Source organism: Astatotilapia calliptera, chromosome 3 (genome assembly GCF_964374335.1).
Source record: "Astatotilapia calliptera chromosome 3, fAstCal68.1, whole genome shotgun sequence".
Classification (NCBI taxonomy): domain Eukaryota; kingdom Metazoa; phylum Chordata; class Actinopteri; order Cichliformes; family Cichlidae; genus Astatotilapia; species Astatotilapia calliptera.
Window position 1 is genome coordinate 61,754,931 of NC_137424.1, and position 20,615 is coordinate 61,775,545.

General features: G+C 37.3%; 1 protein-coding gene across 1 annotated transcript; it reads right to left on the minus strand.

Moving 5' to 3' along the window:
- Nucleotides 1–12,990: 12,990 nt before the first annotated feature.
- LOC113013435 (uncharacterized) lies at nucleotides 12,991–19,977 on the minus strand. The gene is made up of 6 exons (XM_080293347.1): nucleotides 19,462–19,977; nucleotides 17,729–17,992; nucleotides 16,750–16,998; nucleotides 15,794–15,901; nucleotides 15,557–15,622; nucleotides 12,991–15,348 (listed from the first exon to the last, which is right to left on the minus strand). The coding sequence occupies exons 1-6, from the start codon at nucleotides 19,490–19,492 to the stop codon at nucleotides 15,242–15,244; spliced, it is 825 nt and encodes a 274-aa protein (XP_080149473.1). The 5' UTR covers nucleotides 19,493–19,977; the 3' UTR covers nucleotides 12,991–15,241.
- Between the last annotated feature and the right edge of the window lie 638 nt (nucleotides 19,978–20,615).

Consider the following 20,615-nt stretch of genomic DNA (forward strand, 5'->3'; position numbering starts at 1 on the left):
CAATGGAAGATGGACGAGAAAAGTTTGAAGCCATCAGGTGCTCAGTTTAGAAAAAAAAGAAAAGAAGAACAATCAGAATCAGAATACTTTATCAATCCCTAAGGAAATTATGTGGGTTACAGTTGCTCCAAGAAGAAATGGTAAAAATAGTAACAGTAACAGACTGAACTCCAAACAATACATTATGTTACAGATTTTAACATTAATTAGTCATTGTCAGTTGTTGATTCTTCCTGTTCTCATTGTATGACGAATTATGATGGCTGTTTGGTAGCCGTTTGTATACTATGCATACTCTCTCTCTCTTCATATGTGTGTGTGTGTGTGTGTGTGTGTTGGGGGGGGGCGGCAGAGGGAGTGTTCACCCAGGGCGCCAAACAGGCTAGGACCACCACTGGCAATAAAATCAAAAACCACCAGATTTCTGTCAGACTGAATAATATTTCATGATTAATGACCAGATTTGTGTGTTGGGGTTGTTGGATATAAAGAGGGCATACCGCAGTTTGTCAGATCCATGTCACTGGTGAATGATACATGTCACTGGTCCTAGAGAAGAGGTCTGCAGGTATTTGGTTCACTAGACAAAGAAATGAATAAAGGTTGCTCTGTTGACTCACCTCTTCTTTGTGTCTCTCATGAGTGCCCTTTGCAACCCTAAGAAAAAAATATCCACAAATGTTTGCTCGGTCTTTGTTTAATTCATTGCTTACCTGTCTTGTGAAGGTGTCCTCTGATCAGTGTGACAGCATGCAGCAACACTGACAGTTATTAGTATGTTTAGCTTTACGCACTAATTGGTTTGCACTATTCTTTTAGGAATCCTGAGTCTTAGTTTGACTTTGGTAAAGAAATGTCCAAGGTACTCATTCACACTGTCATATGAACAGACACATTATCTGGTTTAAAAACACGAGGACTTACACATGAGCTTTAAATGAGCAGTCCTTACCTTTAAATCTAACCTCTCCTCTTCCTCTCCTGTCCTCTTTCTTATTTACTCAGCTTTGATCAATGGTCATGAGAATTTGCATATTAATAATCAAGGAACTGACCTCCCAGCCCATTGTTCCTTCAGTGGTGCTAGTTTCAGTCATTATGCAAATGTACTGCAATGCAAATGTTTATCAGGTTGTGGAAACCTGCAGTCAGCTGAGACTGAAGAAGTCACGTTGATGAGTGACGAAACGTTTCTCCCAATGAAAATGCTGCATCCAGATGAACAGAATCAACTTTGATATTGATATTAACTATACACCACCTTTATAAAGCATCTGTCAAAAAGTAAAAGTGAAGATGTGGGTATACATTCTGTCAGAGTAATTAATTTATATTTGTAATTCAGTGGGTTTGTGTAAGTCTTGTATCTATGTGGCATCAGCTGTTACCTGTGTTTTCCTTAGCTGTAGGGTTCTCAGATCTCTTAGTCACTAGTATAAATCAATGCTTCTAAAATAAGCATTTTTAAAAAATGTATTTACTTTTATTGTGCTTCAATCCTAACATACATGGTGAGTGCATTTCTTATGTCAACTTTTACCTAGATCTTTTTATTGTGTTTAAAAAACTTTGGCCTACAGAACAGGCTGAACCTGTTAACACTACCAGGTGATGAGTAGATGTCAGCTGGGCTCGAGTTTCAGCTTTCATTTAGCCACATGATAAATAAGCAGAGTTTCATGAACTTGAAGGCCTTACCTTTCAATCAAGTCTCTTAGATGCATTTTAATTTGCTGTTCTTCTGGATTGTTTCCATCACAATTATGTGTCTGTGTGCTTCCATCGGTGGATATGTGCTATGATAATTTTATGAGGTGTTTTGATCTAAATTTTGTTTGTTTAAATTGTTGATTTCTGTAAGTTTGTAAGATTTCTGTACATTTCTGTGTACAAATCTAAACAAAAGTAAAGGTGCACTCATAGAAACATTTTTTCACAGCAAGGTCTAACATAGTGTAGCTTTTAATGTGCAGCAGGTGAATATAAAACACTGCCATCTAGTGTAGTTTTGTTCTGATGTACACTAAAAGGAAACCATCATTTAAAAAAACCAAACCAAAACGACTTCCTTGACACATGTGCACAGAGCTGTTAGCAGTGTATAAAGGAGAAGTTACAGAGTCATACTCACCTTAAGGACCACATTCAGTTTTTGATCATTGAGGTAAATATTGACTGTGTGGTTATTTGGTATTTTAGACTGCAAACATATTTAGTCTATTTATGCATCTGTTAAGTTATAATTATGCTAAAATGAAGCAAATTATTGTTCACATATCACTTTCTTTATTTTGACACCTAAACTATTCAAAATGAACTGAAAGAGAGTAATGAGGTATAGATTATTCATTTTAATGTAATTGTTCTCTCCATGTAAATATGAAGGCCATTTTTAAATGTCACATTTTTCCTTTCAGAAAAATTTCCCTTCGTTTGACCTTGTGCATTTGTGGTTTTGTTGTCCTTACGCTAAGTGGAAACAAAAAGAAAACCAGTTAGTAAAAAAGTTCTAATGTGACACAGGTTTATTAAGCAAAATTAATAAAGATTGAATGTATTTTCTTAATATTTATTGTATTTTCAAGTTGCTACAAATTCCCAGACTGCCTGGATAAATGAAGGCTTTTTGCAGACAAAAACAAAATACTAATGTACAATTACCAATATGAATATTATGTTTTTGAGAAAGAAGGAAGCTGAATAGAAAAGCATTTCAACATTTTTAACTTTCAGCTGAGAGGAAGTCAGCAAATATTAGAAAGATTATAGATTATAGAAAATGAGACCAAACCAGTAAGTAAACAAACATTGTTCTTATCTGCTTCCAAGGAAACAGTGAGATGCTTGGTTCAGAAGTAACGTCTAATCTGAATAACAAAGATGTTCAGTCAGACATAAATCAGAAACACAAAGCTGAGAAAGGGTAATTTAATAGATAGAGAAGGGGATGAAGATATAGACAAATGTCAAACAAATTTCTACTGAATGTTTCTCTGAACACAGGCATGAACTTGCGGTAAAGACTTCCGGGGCTTTATTTACACAGTTACTTGCAGAAGGGAAAATAAGGTTAATAGGGTGAATGGGGGATCCAATTGTTTGTCAGGACTGAGGCAGAGACCAGCGTCTTTCTGGTGTGACTTCTGATTTTGAGAGGGACATCAGAAACAGAAAGTAATATAATAGCTTGGTGCTTAACGGAGCCAGACACCACAGCTCTCCTAGTTAGGGCAAGGGAGCACAAAGCTTAGGGTCTATAAATTGGAGACAGAGGGGAAATGTCCAGGAAAAACTGAGAAGAAGCACCTGAATTCAAGCCTATGGCAATTGAACAAAATATCAGAGCTCTAGCAGATGGAGACTGATTGAGCTAACCTAACAGATTCCCCACCCCATAGCTCAGTAAGACCTCACTCACAAAGCCTTAGACACAAGGCTGGACTGGGACAAAAAATCGGCCCGGGCATTTTGACTAGAGACCGGGCCACCAGGATAAAGATTGAAAATGTGACGTCATTCAGGGGTAAAACCGCAAAGGATTCTGGGAACTTGTGGCAAGAGGTACTAGCGCACGCAGGCTTTCAATTGAATTCAGTTACACAGCGATAAAAAGAAACACAAAAAATGTCAAGAAGCTGTTGTATTATTAACTGCAATAGCCGGTCGCATGACAGCCACGGGAAGCCGACGGGTAGAGAGATCGTTTTTATCGGATTACGTTGTTGAAGAGAAATGTTTTAAGCCATGTTTCCGAAGTAAGAGCAGACGGATGGTCTGGATATGCCGAATATAACGTCCCAGAACACTCCAGCTCACATGTTAGTCTGCTCCAAGCATTCCCACAAAGGTCAGAGTTTTGTAGTAGTTAATGCGTCATTTTTATAACATAATTGGTGATATAGGTTACAAGCAAGTCTGGCGCTGAACAGAAATTGTCGCGCTATGCTCCTTTGTTTATTGTGCATAAATAGTGAATTGTCCTGACACAATATTGCGCTTCGCTTCTGTTATTACCATGGTACATTGACAAAAACATATACTTTTATTCACAGGATAAAACAGTTGTTTTGTATCACTAATTGTCCAGTACGATTACAGCATACAATATTATTGTCACTGCTACATTTCTGTGATGCTACCAGAGATTATTTCCACTACTAATTAATTACCGTTGAGCTCAAAGGTTATATTAATAAACGGTTAACGAATGTGTATTTATGACGACGATTTGTGAGACTGGTAAACTTATGATACGTACGATGGTCTTTCGTTCTACACGGTGCATTTCAAGGTCCTGTACCCATCCGTCGGCAAACTGTACCTGGGCTTGTTGCAGTGACCTGAAGTTACTAAACTTCATGAGTGTATGCACTCACTCCAAGAACCGTGTAATTATAAATCTGAGCGTGGTGAAAGTTGGGCAGCACGCTGACGTCTTTTGTCCACTCTGTGTGCTCGTAAGGGTCTGACCCTTTCACTCCTTTGATTTTTCCTCGTATCTTTTCTTTGTCTTTTCGTCAAGTCTGTCTTTGTACGGACCGGCATTGTTCTCCTTTTGTTTTGTACATTCCTTTTTTGTGCGGCAAAGAAAAAAAAGAAGGTATTGGAACCGGAGAATGAACGTTTTGCGGTGCTGCAAATGCTTGCATTTGATGCGGTACTTGGATTGTTTTGCCACGAGTTCCCGGCATGCAATGCGTGAAAGCCACGTGATTGCTAAACAAGGGGGAGGGTCCATCCGGCCTCCTCGGCTGTAATTGGTCCAGCCCAAAGTCGATCATGACCAACTGGCCAATCCAACACCTTTCATTATATATACCCTTCCTATATATATATATTAAAAAAATCTATCGGCCCATTAAAAACAAAAAATCACCAGCGGCCCACCGGGCAAGTGCCCGGTATGCCCGATGGCCAGTCCAGCTATGCTTAGACACTGGTTGGCAACTCCTAGCAAACAAAGGTTCCCTGAGTGGTTTGTTTGGAGTTTTCCAGCAGTCCCTTAGCGAAACTGGTCCCAAAGAGCTGTATGATGGTGGACTGATAATGTCCTTGCTGCTTTGTTTCGTAGCAGGAGGGGCGGTCCTGGCCATTTGGTGCCCTGGGCAAACATTCCCTCTGCCCCCCATGCCCCCCCCCCCCCCCCCCGACACACACACACACACACACACAGACACACACACACACACACACACACACAAAACATACGAAGGATTAACATATGTTATTGTGAAAACTGTTGTCGGAACCATACTGAATTTAACCAGATAAATATTGTATATAGTAATAATAATAATAATGGATTGCATTTATATAGTGCTATTCAAGGTCCTCAAAGCGCTTTACAATTCCACTATTCATTCACTTTCACATTCACACACTGGTGGAGGGAAGCTACAGTTGTAGCCACAGCTACAATAGTGAAAGAGAGAGTATGCAAATGGCTAACAAACAGCCAATATATTTCATCATACATTGAGAATAGCAGACAAATCAACAATATGGCTCTTCCAATTAATGGCTAATTAATATTGCGCATCTGCTTACCTGTATCTTTTGCTCATTTCTCCTCTTTTCTCTTCTTTTTCTAAACTGAGGACCTGATGGCTTTGTGCTTTTCTTGTGCACCTTCCATCAGTAATTTTGCACTCCAGTATCAACACCCAAACCCACAACATGACAAACTTTGGACAAACTGCCCGAAATGTTTTTATTTTGTTTTTAAATTTGTTTAATTTTGTGAGTTGGTTATTAGGTGGTTATCCCCCACCGCCCCACCCCTCTCCTCCCTGCGTGGCAAGCAGCAGGCAAAACCTTGTAAACGGAGGGCGCCCTTACTTCTCGCAAATGAGCAATTGAAAACGGATCGGTGTCCATGCAATCCCCAAAATGCGCTGGCATGTCGGGGCAGCGTGGATGCAAGGAACCTTTTTTTTTGCCGATGCAGTGATGCGGCCCTCAGAAACTTCACAGACAGGTTGTCACGCCCACTATGATGCTGCCCTGGGCAACTGCCCATGTCGCCCATATCAAGAACCACCACTGGCTAACAGACTGTGACATTCACCTGTATCTTGAATAGAAGATGCAAACACTCATGAACTATTTGCTGAGCAGTCGTGAAACTGTGGTTTACATTGCACTTTTCTGAGTTTTACTATTGCCCAGTCATATATGTACAAACAAATACTGACTGTTTTTAAAACAGGGCCTGAATATTTTTTTATTCACCAAAAATGTCAGATTTTCTACCCAATCAATTATTACATTTAAGTATTAAATGAAGTAAAGCAAAGCTATTTGGTTATTTTATATTAGTTTTTTTTTTTTATGATCATGAAAAACTCTTTAAATCATTTGTCTTCATCTATTGTGTAGCCAAGATTTTCACTGTTGTCAGGATGAGCAAAACTTATCTTTTAAGATGACTTTTTAAAGTCCAATTCTATATTTCTCACTTAGACTAGACTAAAGCAAATGAAGCTATGGACCAGACAGATGGGGAAGACAAGAACCAAGAACCTCAGAAGGAAGCAGAAAGCAAGTGAACACAAATGAAGTGGAGATGAATGAGATTGAAACAAATGAAGCAAAGACAATAAATATGGTCAAGATTAATGAGCTGAAGAATGAGATGAAGATGAGTGATGTAAAGACAAATGAAATCGAGGCCAACAAGGTCCAGACGAATGAGATAAATATGAAGGACAGCAAGACCAATGAGGTGAACGTGAAAGATATTTCTTTATCTCCCCTTTAAGACAGTGATTAAGTTCCAGTAACACTCATATTTGGTTTCAGTTCTTATTAACCACTATAGCATATTGTACATTTCTGTTAACCAAATAAACACAGTACTAAAATAATATGACCAAACATTTCATATTTATTTATTTATCGCCCATGCTTCAATGAAAGAAGACGCCTGTAAGTGAGCTTCTGAGTAAAGACATAAAAGCTGATGTCCAGATGCTGCAGGATGAGAATGAACAGAATGAAAACCTGCAGACAGTCAAGCAGTTGCAGAAGACACAAGCTGAACTCAAGCGCAAGGATGAGGAGATTGAGGAGCTCAAGACTGAGGTAATTCTATATAACAAATTAAAGCATTGTTCTAATCTGGAAGGAGAGCCCCAGGCCAGATCCAGGACACAGTGGAAAGACTACATGTCTCTACCAGCTTGGGAGCTGCTTGATGTTCCCCCATTATGAAGCAGGGAGCTGGGAAGACGGAGGTCCGGGGTTTTCTTGCTTACACTGCAGCCCCCATTCCACAAACCTGGATGATGATGGATGGATGTGATAACATGTCAATGTTTTCCCTTCTCCTCAGGTTAAGAGCCTTGGTGTCACCATAGACAGTTCACTTTCCTATAAATCTCACATTAATAATCTCACCCGTTCTGCCTACTTCCATCTACGCAGCATTAACAGATTGCTTCCTTCTCTTTCCACCCAGCCTACGTCTATTCTTGTCCACAGTCTTGTTACCTCCTGTATTGACTACTGCAGTTCTCTTTTGCATGGTCTCCCCCAAAAATCGCCCCATAAGCTTCAACTGGTTCAGATCTATGCTGCTCGCATTATTACCAGAACCCCCTCCTACCAGCACATCACCCTGTTCTTCAGAAACTTCACTGGCTCCCTGTGAAATTCCGGATAATATACAAACTTCTTCTGCTCACCTTCAAGGCCATTCATGACCTCGCACCTCCTTACCTTTCTGACCTGTTAAGCACTACCTTTTCTGCCCACTCACTTCGATCTTCTTCTATCCAGCTTGCTGTACCTTCCTTCCGCCTCAGCACCATGGGAAGCAGGGCTTTTAGCTGTTCTGCTCCCAGGCTGTGGAACTCTCTACCCCCAAATATAAGAAACATTGGTTCTCTCCGCCAGTTTAAATCCCAACTCAAAACCCATCTGTTCACATCTGCATATTCACTGTGAACCCACTGTTTGTTTATTTTATCTTGTGCTTTTGTTTTTATTGTTCTTCATTGTGTCATTGTTCTATTATGTGTTTTTATCTATTGTACAGTGTCCTTGGGTAACTTGAAAGGTGCTTTATAAATAAAATGTATTATTATTGTTATTATTATTATTATTGTTATTATTATTATTATTATTATTATTACTGCTATTTTCATTTTTGAGCTGAGACAGATTGGCTCTTCCCCCCATTCATTATGTAGCCATTTAGCTAAACTCTAGGAGTATAACCAGTATGCCTAATGTAATATTGATCCTCTCCACTGTGTTTGTTTTTGTTAGCTGGAGAGACTTCAGTGGCTGAGAAATGACGAGAAGTGGCTGAAAAGGGATGGATGAGTTGGATGAGTCACAACGGAAGTTCACCAAGCTTACCTCTGCTATCAAAAGGATGGAGAAAGTAATTCTCAAATACAAACACAAACGTGCTCATACAATATCAGCGCTGTTCCATTAGGTTTTGGTGGTAGATTACAACACATGTCATCTCAAGGGACTTATATGATGGGGAGGCAAAACCACTTTGAGAATGAAGCCTTTGTTAAAAGCAGAGTGAGGATAGGCAGCAATGTTTACTGTCTCTTCAGTTGGAAGGCAAAGTAAACAAATCTCTACATTGTGAGAATCAGTTTTATGTGAAAATATAAACTATAAATAAATATTAATAAACATTTTATAAATTTTTAGCACCAAGTCATGTCATCTGAAGATGCTTTGTAGGGAAAGGTCAAGACCTTTCACTATAGGTGACCCTGGATTTAGAGACACAGAAGAAATACATTTGAAGCCTAATACAATAACATGGTTCTTCATTTATTTTTCAGTTGGAGGAAAATGTAGACAGGGTACAGTCACTCTCTTTGAAGACTGAATCATTGGAAAAAGACCTGCAGACCCTGAAGACAGAGCTCGAGGACAGCCAATCAGAGGTTATTGTCTTTTATTTCCTTTACCTCTGTACATTCAATTAGATATCAAGTAATATCTCAGTACACTCAATATTTTTATATAACTCCATCAACCTCCTTCAAAAAGGACTATAAACAACAAAATGTAGCTATTTTCTAGTGCTAAGATTGTTACCAATGTTTATAGCATCAACATGAACGCTTGTTCACCAACCACCTGGCTTTCAGAGAGCTTTCTTCACTTCACTTAACAGTCAACTCAAATATTCCTCTTTTGAAATAATGTTTCCTTTTGCCCAAGTTGAAAGAGAAAACTGATGAAGTCATGAAGCTCCGTGCTGACAAAAATAGGAGCACAGAAAATGAGAAGGAACTGCAAACCATGAGGCTGAGGATTGAGGACAAGAATAAAGAGGTGCATGATTTACCATTTTAGTACTATTAAGCTTTCAAGCTAAGATAGGGCCTGTTGACATGAGACCAATTACATTTTTTTAATTATATCTTTAGATATCAAATATGATTATTTTTTTTATTCCACTCATATCTGTTTTTTCAAAGCATTTTTTAAACAAAGTATTAAAATCCGTTGTCCCCTAAAATGTTAACATGTAATTTAAAAGGTAGAGATTGAAACCTCTTGTAAAGATAGCTTTCATATCTTTTCCCTCTCCTCCCAGCTGAATGATAAACTAGCTGAAGTTCAACATCAGCTCAGGGAACAGCAGCAGAAGAAGAAGAATGCTGAGATAACCATAGAGACACTGAAGAAAGAGCTGGAAACCAACAGTACAAAGGTTTACTTCAGTTTTTTATTTTTGGTATCATTTCATTAACCCATTACACCAGATATTCTGTTATATTGATTCTGTGTTAACTCACTCTTTATTAATCTGTTATAATTTCTCTCTGGATGTCTCAGTTCTCCACATATTTTGTTTTTTAAAAGAATATAGATGTTTTTAATATTGATATTCTTCTTTATGTTATTATTAGTTTTTTGATGCTCGCTGCAATTTTGTCTCAAATCTGAAATCAATATTCGTTCATTTTGGTTGGTAAATATGTCCCCTATCATAGTTGAACTGAACAGACAGATAGCCTATGCAGTACCTAACAGAAACCTTTCCCTTTTAGAAAGAATGACTTTTTTTTTTCCTTTTCTCCAAGGTCAAAGAGCTAGAGGATGAAGTCCTCGAGCTCCGTGCTGAGAAAGTTAAGAGGTGGGCAGATGAGAAGGAGCTACAGACCATACAGAAAAAATTGGAGCAAAGAATAAAGAGGTTAATTTTTCATTACTTACAATGAAGAATCCGATGGTTTGAGGTTAATTAGTGAATGTGTGGATGACTGGTTGTGTAAAGTGCTTTGGGGTCCTTAGGGACTAGAAAAGCACTATACAAATCACCATTTAATTAGAATCATTCAAAGTGAGTACTCTTACTCACAGGACACACACAGCAGATAGTAGTTAAAATATTTATTTCAAAACATTAAACAATCTGGAACCATCACAGCAAACGTTTTTCTCCTTACTCAGCTGAATGATGAAGTATCAACACTACAATGTCTGCTTAATAAAGAGGAGCAGAAGAGGAGGGATATTGAGATGGACCTGCAATCCCTGAAAACAAAGGTGGAGACCAACGATAAAGAGGTAACTTCATTTTCATTTTTCTTTTTATTATTACATTAACCTTTTACCTTATATCTTTTATTTTATACATTCAGGTTTGAATTTTACTCCAAATAGCAACATTTTTGAAGATAATATATTTTAGCTGCAGTTTCTCTCTGGAAATTGCTGTTTCTATTCAATGTCTTTTTATGTTTACATTAATTACATAAACTAAAATAATCAGGTTAAATATTTGATATTTGATTTGTTTAGTTAAATGTGTTCAATGTTTCTCTTTCCCCTGAGTTAAAAGAAAAAGAGGCTGAACTCTCGAAGCTCCGTGCTGAGAAAAATAGAAGAGAACGAGATGAGAAGGAGCTGCAGACCATAAATAGGAAGCTTGAAGCCGAGAAGAAAGAGGTTCATATTTTGTTCCTTAGATTTATTTTCACAATATAAAAACAAAGTTGACATTAATTTTTTTCTCATTACAACTTTATTGTATGTAATTATACTGCATGCAGAACTCTTATAAATATACCATCACCATTTTTACAGCCTCTGCTGTAGTTTAGCTACAGCAGAGGCTTGGGAAAGAGAAGCAGAGGAGGCAGGATGCTGAGATGGCCCTGAAATCCTGAATGAAGGAGCCTGAGACCAAAGACATAAAGGTTCATATCTTTAATTTAACTGCATTCAAGGTCTTCATTACTGATTTTTCATTAGAGGACAAATTTATTGAAATGGCCTAAACTTTACATTGGAAGTTCCTCAAACTATCTATAAAGTGATCTTAATCCTTTCCTGTTAAATTGCATTGCGGTATATCAGTTTTATATTTGTTAATACCCAGCATATACATACATACTCTAATATGATAAATACTCTAATCTGACTTATACTTTAATAGAAGTTAATTTTAGTGATTAATTCATCCTCAGTAAGTCATTGTTGATTCCGCCCCTCAGCCATTTATGCACATAGTGGGTCCCACCTCATTTACATGTGTTCAGTTCAGTTTATTACTAACCTATACTAATACTAAAAGTGGCTGCGTGTAGCAGGAGCTGCAGCTAAGTTTGGCAAATTGCATTTGACACATTTTGTGTGTGTGTGTGTGTGTGTGTGTGTGTGTGTGTTTTGTCCAGAATTACATTGCACTTTTCATCTTTAAATCTTACAATCAAGATAAATGTTATAAATCTTGTAATCATATGCATCATCAACAAATTATGGTCTGGGTGTGAAAAGTGAAGACAATGGAGCAAAGTTTGTTCAACCTCTATGACCAGCAGGGGGAGACTGCTCTGCAAATAAATGTACTCTGCTTTAACTTATGTAGGCGTTCATTACAGATCAGCCTCCTTTCTTATATTCCCTTCTCTCTCTTCCAGGTTTGAAGTGACTGAAGTCCAGCAGCAGGTAAAAGATGAACAGAGGAGGGAGGAAGCTGAGTAAGAAGTGGAGCTCTTCAAAGGGGAGTTGGATGAGTCGAGTACATAATTACAATGTCATTGGCTGTGGATATGGTTCATGTAGTCTGGGTCTAAAGCACTCAGATTGTTTCCTCTTCGTTCTTAAACCTCTGTTTGTCTTCTTTTCTCTGTATTTGCCATATTATCACAGCACTAAAGTAGAAGAACTGATAATGTTTTTTTTTTTAGATTCACACTAAAATCTGAAAAATAAAGCAAATGATTTACAGATCATTATATTGGTAAAAATGAAAGTGTAACCTGGTTTTTGTGTGTATATAATCTTTTATTCAGCCGCAGAGAAATCTTTGACAGCATCTCACATTTTTGGAGGAAACTGTGATTAAAAGAGATCTTCCTATCTGTATCTGGGTTGCAGGGCAGCTGGAGCATAACCCAGAATTGATAGAAGGCGGGTTAACCTTGGACAGGTCGCCAGCCCATCGCAGGGCTAACACAAAGAGACAGAGATCCATTTAGCTCTCATTCACACGTATAGCTAATTTGGAAGTGTAATTAATCTAGGTCTATTATTTGCATGATTTTTAACTGTGGGAGGAAACCAAAGTAGCCAGAGAGAACCCACTTGAAACTACACTGATTGTGAATTTGAACCCAGGACCTTTTTGCTGTGCGGTAACAGCACTAACCACCACACCATTGAGCTCTCAAGCTAGGCTTAAAAAAAGTAGGAAAGCTAAGATTACAGTGATTTTACTGACATTTCAAATCTCATGTGATCTTGTGAATTTCATGAGTCCAGGCAACTAAGCACTCTCACTAGATTGTAACATGTCATCTCAACAAGAACAAATTAAGTTGTTGAATTTCATGCAGATGCTACATGATTTAATTAGGTTCACCATAGAAACATGAAATTATTTTGTTTAAAAGCTTGTACTTCAGTAACTCCTCATTAATCAGGAACTATGGATTAAAGTACTGTAGTGTACTGTAAACCTGAAAAAAAATGTAAGAGAAGAACTTCAGATCCTGAGTGTGTGAGGACAGAAGAATCAGCTTTATTTCAATTTTGAGGGATAGAATTTACATTTGAGTTTGATGGTTCTGTTCTCTTTGTGATTACAGGAGCTGCCCTCAGATTCAGACCTCAGCACCACCCAGTGACAGCAGACAGATCATCCAACATGTTCACATGTTAACTGCAAAATGAACTGATGAAAACAGTGCAAAGGTTAAAGTACCACATGTGCTGTAGTGAAAGCTGCAGCTGTTTTATTGATAAAGTTAAAGAGGATTAAACAAAAGGATTAATCACCCCTGTAACTATGTCACTATATATCAGCATTAACAGGACCTCAGTTTGGTGTTTCAGAAAGCTGCTGATCTCAGACCTGCACAGCTTCTGTTTTAAACACTTGATGTACTCAGCTGCATGAAGAGCATATGAGATTTTCTCTGACACAATTAAATAAAACCTGATGAAGGTCAAAGGTCGTCACTTGTATGATGAACTACAAACTTGTCATCTGGAATTCTTTCACAATTTTCTGCAGATAGTGTGTTATTTATCATGAAGTGATTCAGAGTTATTCATACCAGAGTAACCAGAGAGGATCACATATTTTTAAATGTATAACTTTCTACAGGACTGAATATAATACCTTTATGTAAAAGTCCGGAGCCTCTGGGGAGTATCTGAGTATTTATAACATTACACAAACCAAAGGTCTCCATCACAATGTTCATGAAATGCTGGGTTTATCCATCTTGGGCCTACGGAGGAGTGATGAAGATTTCCCTGTGAGGGAGCTGCTGGTGAAGATCATGAGTCCTGCTTGATCAATGCCATGCGCTTCAGTCTTCCTGGTGTTTCTTAAATGATGCCTCTTACAGTGGGTCAACAGAACTTATGGCACAGGACAGCTGTGATGAAAGAAAGGGAAGAAGTTTCTCCAAACCTCTGGACCCAGAGACCCAGCTTAGTCCTCATGGTCTCACTCAATAGTTTCTCTCCAGGGTGAATGTAGCTGTTGATATAATATGGACTCTATTATTAAATGAAAAAAAACAAATTACACTACACTACTGAAACGTTCTGCTGATGTTTTAAAGGTTTCCATGTTACCAGGCTGTAGAGGGCTCTGAAGATTTAAACAGTTTTAGATCCATTACACTCACAGTCTTATGCTAAAATCTTAAAGGACCGCATTATATTTTTGATATTAACAGTAACTAAATCTAAACTCTTTAAACGTCAAAGTTGATCATTAGATTGTTTTATGACACAACAGTGGTGAGTGTTCCCACCTTCTGCTCTTTGTAACTTAATGTGATCTTTCCGTTTTCGAGTTTTGGACATGATTTTGGAGTATATCCGGTAGCGATTGACCACAAAGTAAAGCTACCGGAAATGTACAACCCTACATCCGGTCTCAAACCAGGAAGTTAGCATTTTCTCGTGCACAGGGTCTATTCCCAGTTTATGTTCACAAACAGAAAAGTTCATAACTATAATGATTTCATGGTTTTTAGTGATTTAATGTATTTGCATTATATGGTTGATCGCTGTAGCAACTTGCCAAATGTGTAAGTCAGTTCTAACTATGCATTTATAATAATCGACAATGACGGCAATACTGTCGTGACTATGACAGCAGGAGAAGTTAAAGGTTTAACTAAGGTTTAAAAAAGAATGTATATGAAAGCATTTAAATGCTGACAAATATAATGTACTTTTTTGTATTCCATTTTTCTTTGTTAAAAAGAAGAAAAATATAGTTTTATAAATGCAGCTGAAATACAGGTTAACAAACTCCAATGCATTTTTAGATCAGATGAGGGTGGCTGTACAAAACGGTATAGAAGTAGATATAAATGTATAAATAGTGTACAAATTCTCTACATGAAACATGTTGTGAGCATGCAGTGTGTGTCATTACATTTTGTGTGAAGGCAGAATCAGAAGTGATCTTATCTTAAAGTTAACAGGGGGCAGTCAATTTTCTGCACTTATGCACTCAAGGAAAAAAAAACATGTTTAGTACACAAACTAAAATGCAACACATAGAGTTCATTCATGACCACCATTATCAAAAATATATATATATTATTATTTTTATTTATTTATTTCTTAAATGGGTTTACTTAAAAAGAGGCCAGTGGGGATTTACAATTCTAGTGTATTTCTTTATTTCGTTCTTTCTTTTTAATATGTATATTTCTTTGCAGGTGCAGTGTGGACCACAAAGTGGGTTAAAGTGCTTAAACATATCACCGTTATCTCTTCATCAGCTGTCAGCTTTATATGTCAGCACAGTGCACGACGTGTGTGTGCAAACGCATCTGTATGCAGCCTTAGATGATAACAACAAGGACCTCTTCCTCAGTCGTCGACCTAACAAAAAAAAGAAAAAAGTAAAGATGCAAATGACCAGACAGGAAATGAGCGTGCTTAGCACCAACATGTCGGGGGCATTTCACTCATATGAGTCATTTCTGGATTGTGGGACTCAATGTTTAAATTTGAATTGGTGCCATTATTATGATTATTATTATTATTATTATTTAGATTAATAACAAGGTCTCTGTATATGTGTGTTAACCTTTTCTCCTGCACTTTTGTGTGTAGATGACTTCAGTGTACGGCACGACCACAGGGTCAATTTTACCTGCAGCAAAAAAAAATAAACAAGCAAAGTGTTGCAGAGCATTTAAATGATAAAAGTTGGACACATGTTTATTTGTTTCATTTACAGTATTTTAGCGGAGTGAAACTGTAACAGTCTTCTGATTGTTACTCTTCATACCTCACAAGATAGTAATTTCTTCTGCATGCATACCTTTGCTGCTGACGCTGAGCAGAACAGCTGAGAACAATAAGAGGAAGATGCAAGCCACAGGAAACCGAAAGTGTGTCAGGCCAGGATGACGCAGTTCAAGATGTCCTGCTTCAAAGCACAAAAACCACAGGTTAGCATGATGATGGAAGCAACTATGTCCACTGTGTACATGGCTCTTTATTATTCTTTATTTTCATCATCAGTGATTTAGGGCAGAACAGAACTGAGGATCCTTCGATTTGCCAACCAATTTATCAGGAACAGAAAAAAAAGTCCCCTGACGTCATTGCACTATTTCACCTCCTTAAATCTGTCAGCTGCACATGCATGACACATCCAGTTTAGAGGATTTCACTGTTGTCACTGGAGAAGGCTGTGAAGTCTAAGCTTAACCACAACGCTCCTTCAATGTGTGAGACGTCACACTTTCTGAAGATGTCGAGGAATTCTGCTGTTTTGACAAATTAACATGCATAACCATTACTGCACAATGCCAGAACATATGTAATGACAGGTGATGAAACTGGATAACTTGCATGAGCATAATCATCTTACTCCTACTTCCTCTCTGTATCTAAGATGGTGAACATTGGCAGCAGGGAGTGGACCGCTTCACAATCAAACTTTTACTTTTATTACACCATCAAGTACCAGCAAAGTCTGTACTGGTACTTGTCAGGATACATTTTTTGACTTAAAATAGCACTTTTAAGTAAAAGATTAGATGAATTTATCTTTGTAAGCCAACAGTTACGTTGTTAAATGCGATTCACATAGTCATCAACAAAACTTTCAAAATACAACCATCCTGATATCATCACACTGCCAGGAGCAGTTTGATCAATTTAAAGCAGCTTAGATTCAGTAGGCGTAAGCCAGTATACATTTGTTCCTAATAAAATTCACTCTACAGTTAAACAAAGTAATAATAATAATAATAATAATAATAGTCTTACCTCTGACAGTCATCCAGCTGTCAGGTGATTCTCCTGCTCCAGAGATGTTGCACTTGTAGAGTCCCTCATCACATTTAGAGACTCTGTAGATAGTCATGTTTCCTATTGAGCTGCGCCCAATAAGAAGCTCATTTTTGTAAAATTCACTTATGACATTATCATAGAGAGTGGCCATGTATTTACAGTTCAGAATTACAGTATCTCCCTCCATCACAGGATGAACGGGACTCTCCAGGATCACAGAACCAGCTGAAACACAAATATGCAAAAGGTCAACGTGATACTGGAGTCTACTCAGTTCTGGCTATTTTAATTGAAACAAACAAACAAACCAACAAAGAGCAAAACTTCTTCTTCTTGTCACGCTATAAATTTACAAAATCAAGAATCCATGCTGGTATAAAAAAATCTAAGTTAATTAAGTAATGAGAAAGTACATTAAGACATACATTATACTCAAACATGCATGTGCACTCTGTCAGGTTAATATTAATTAATAGAATAGGCAGTGTCACCGGGAAAGCAGGAGGACATGGCACAAATGCAAACATTGCGTTATTTAAGACTACTGAGCTGGGCAGAGGGTGGGAGAGTTATGTCTTCAAGCAGACTGTAAGAAAATGGACACAGAGGTGCTCAACAAGCTGGAAGTATTTTTTGTTTCTGTTATCCCTAATAAACTTTGCAAGGAAAGTTTATGCATTCTAAATTATGATTCTCCACAGACAGTTTGCAGTATATTCCACAACTGCATTTCTCGAAGCCCTGAATCACAACTGAACTGCTTTTATTAGCTTGCCAGATGTTGACATCTTCACATGAGTTTGTTTTTCATCATCATTCATTTAGAGTCCTTAGAACAGGAATGCAAAATGTTTTTGAAAAAAGAAAGAATTTGAAACACATGACCTGACAATTAGATTCACATTTTAAGTCCATTGTTAACAGAAGAATGAAAAAGATATAAGTGGAAACCTACCTGTTACTGTGATGGTGACAGCATCGAAGCACTCGCCTGCTGCAGACTCACACCAGTAAACTCCAGTGTCTGCTGGGTAAAGGTCACTGATGTTGCAGTGAGATTCATCTATTCCATTTGAGGATGAGGGACATGTTGTGTTTATGTATAAGGACGTGTTCCTCTTAATACGCCACACTGAGGAGTTGTCCTGCTGCCCACAGCTCATGGAGACAGACTCATACTGGAAGAACTGGGATTTGTTGGGAATGATTCTTAGAGAAGCTGCACAAAACAGATAAATGATGGAAAGCTCAGATTTTTAATTAAACATGTTACACATGCACAAATATATTTAGGTTATTAGTGGAAACATTCTTATTGACTGACACAAAGGCATACTTTGCAGGAATGATAATTTATGAGTATTTTCATACTATTGTCCATGTCTATGAAGTTGAAAATAAAGTGCCTAAACCATACATTAACCCTCTAAGACCTACCATAGAACCAAGTCCGCCAGAGCTTATATTATATTTTTACCTGCTGTGGAGCCATTTTTGGGAGCATTTCAAGTTGCTATACATCAATGCTACCATTATAGCCCAAATTTTAATAATATGTATTCATTAAGTGCATAGTAATTACATAAATTGCAAAAAAAGTGCAATAAACTACAAAAAAATTGAAAATCGTTTTTGCTTTTTTAACATACATTTCTAGTTAGAGAAATTTAAGAGGCTTATCCCTCAAAACTGTAAATACAAAAAAGTTGCACAAACTAGTTTCCCACCAAAGGAAATTTATTTTAAGTGTCTTCATAGTTTTATTTTTGAAATACACCAATTTTTATATACTGCAGGAAAAACGAAAATAAATATTATAGTGCAAATTTGCAAAAAAGCAGCATATGCATCAAAATAAACTATTTCCAGCAGTGCAATGTGAGTCCTAAGCATCCCAGAAACGACACAGAAAGTCATAAAGTCAAACATAACTTTTAAAACCACCAGTATAGGCTCATAAGGCCTTGATGATAAACAAACTACATTTCCACGACAATGACGTCACTTCCGGTTTTGGGCAGGTAATGGCGGAAATGTAAAAGTTCGTTCTGACGTCTATTCCACTGTAGGAAGTGTTACGAACAGCTGATCCGATTGGCAAAGCGTGTTTCTGGAATATTATGTTTTTGTTGTTGCAGTTTTTGCAAAGCTATATGTGGAAGGAAACTGTGACCTAGGGCAAGCTGATGGCATAAGATGTAAGTACAACTCCTCTGGTTTCATATGCAAAACAATTTATTGCGCTAGCTTATATGGTTGCAGTGCTACCGCGATCTAAAAATAGTTACGCAAAACAGAGCGTGCCAGCTCTGACCGGTTTTAAAGGGTTAAATCAAAAGTTACTACAATGAATAAAGTTGGTCTAATTTAGCCTTTAAGACTTTAAACATCCTTGAACTAAAGTTGAATATTTTCTCAACACACACCAGAAAAAAATAAATAAAAACTAGTAAACTTTAAACATCAAAATTCAAATATTTGCTACTTCTGCTAAATCGTGTCACATTGCCTCCAGTTGTGAGAGCAGATGTGGAAGTGAACTGTAAAAGAAACCACTTCCTCATCACAGCCCGGACTAAATTTTGATGTTATTTGAATGTTATTGTCTTTATGGAGCACAAATTAAACACATTAGCCAGCCGCTAAAGTGGATTTCAGACGGCACTCACATATAAATACAGTACTCACCAACAATAGCACAAAGTGTGATGGCCTCCATGATACTTGGCTGCTGATATACTCACTGGCTCAATGGTGGCCTGAGAAGGTTAAGTCACACCTCTGTCACAGAGGCCACAGCTTCCTGCTGGTGTGGATACGTAAAGCATCACATCTCACAGTCAGGGGTTGTGGCTCCACCTTATTTACTTCAAATCAACCACCTTCACCTAAACAAGTACAAAAGCCTAACCCTCTGTGTGTATCGCATTAAATGTGTAACAATTAAGATGTAAAGACTTGTGCATTAATACTGTTCAAAATGTCACGATCCTGGCACGTCCTCCCACCCCAAAATGATCCTGTTTTTCACTGAGATTTATTGTTATCATTCATTTAGAGCTGAAAGATAGATTTTGGTTACATATTGTCATGACCCAGCTCCTAGTAACTAATTGGCAACCAATCGCCATAATCATTTATATATTTATGTTTATAGTGACCAACTGCCATTCTCATAAGTGAGAAAAAACAGCCTCTGAAAAACATAAAGATACCCATATGGAAAAGATATATATATATATATATATATATATATATATGTATATATATATATATATATATATATATATATATATATATATATATATATATATATATAAATCTATAAAGGTTTGTATCTGTCTTGTGTAAAACTTGTATGAAAAGCATACAAGAGTGAAAACAGATATAAGATCCCTTGAAAAATTATATAAATGGAACTTGTATGTTTTGGATACTTTGGATACTTACTTAAACAGTATATGAAAGTTTCCACTTTCATGAGTAAATCATATCATATAAGCCTTATATGATTCACTATATGAAGCAAGCTAAAGCTGATGCAAGTCTTTTTATACGTTTTTATTTTCCATATGGGTATGTAAAACAGAATTGTCAGGATTGCACGTGTGTGTGTGTGTACATAATATTCATTCCTGTCTCTCAAGAGACGTTAGGCAGGGTGTCACAAAGATATTATCTTGTGGGGAAGATTTTGTACTGAAGATGTTACTACAAAGAAGCTTATACAAAAAAGGACAATTTAACAAAACAAAAACAAGCCCCTATTTTGTCTTTAGTGTCATCTCATTGGCTGATTTACTGTGTAAAACTGTAATACTCACTGAAGACAAAAACACCTG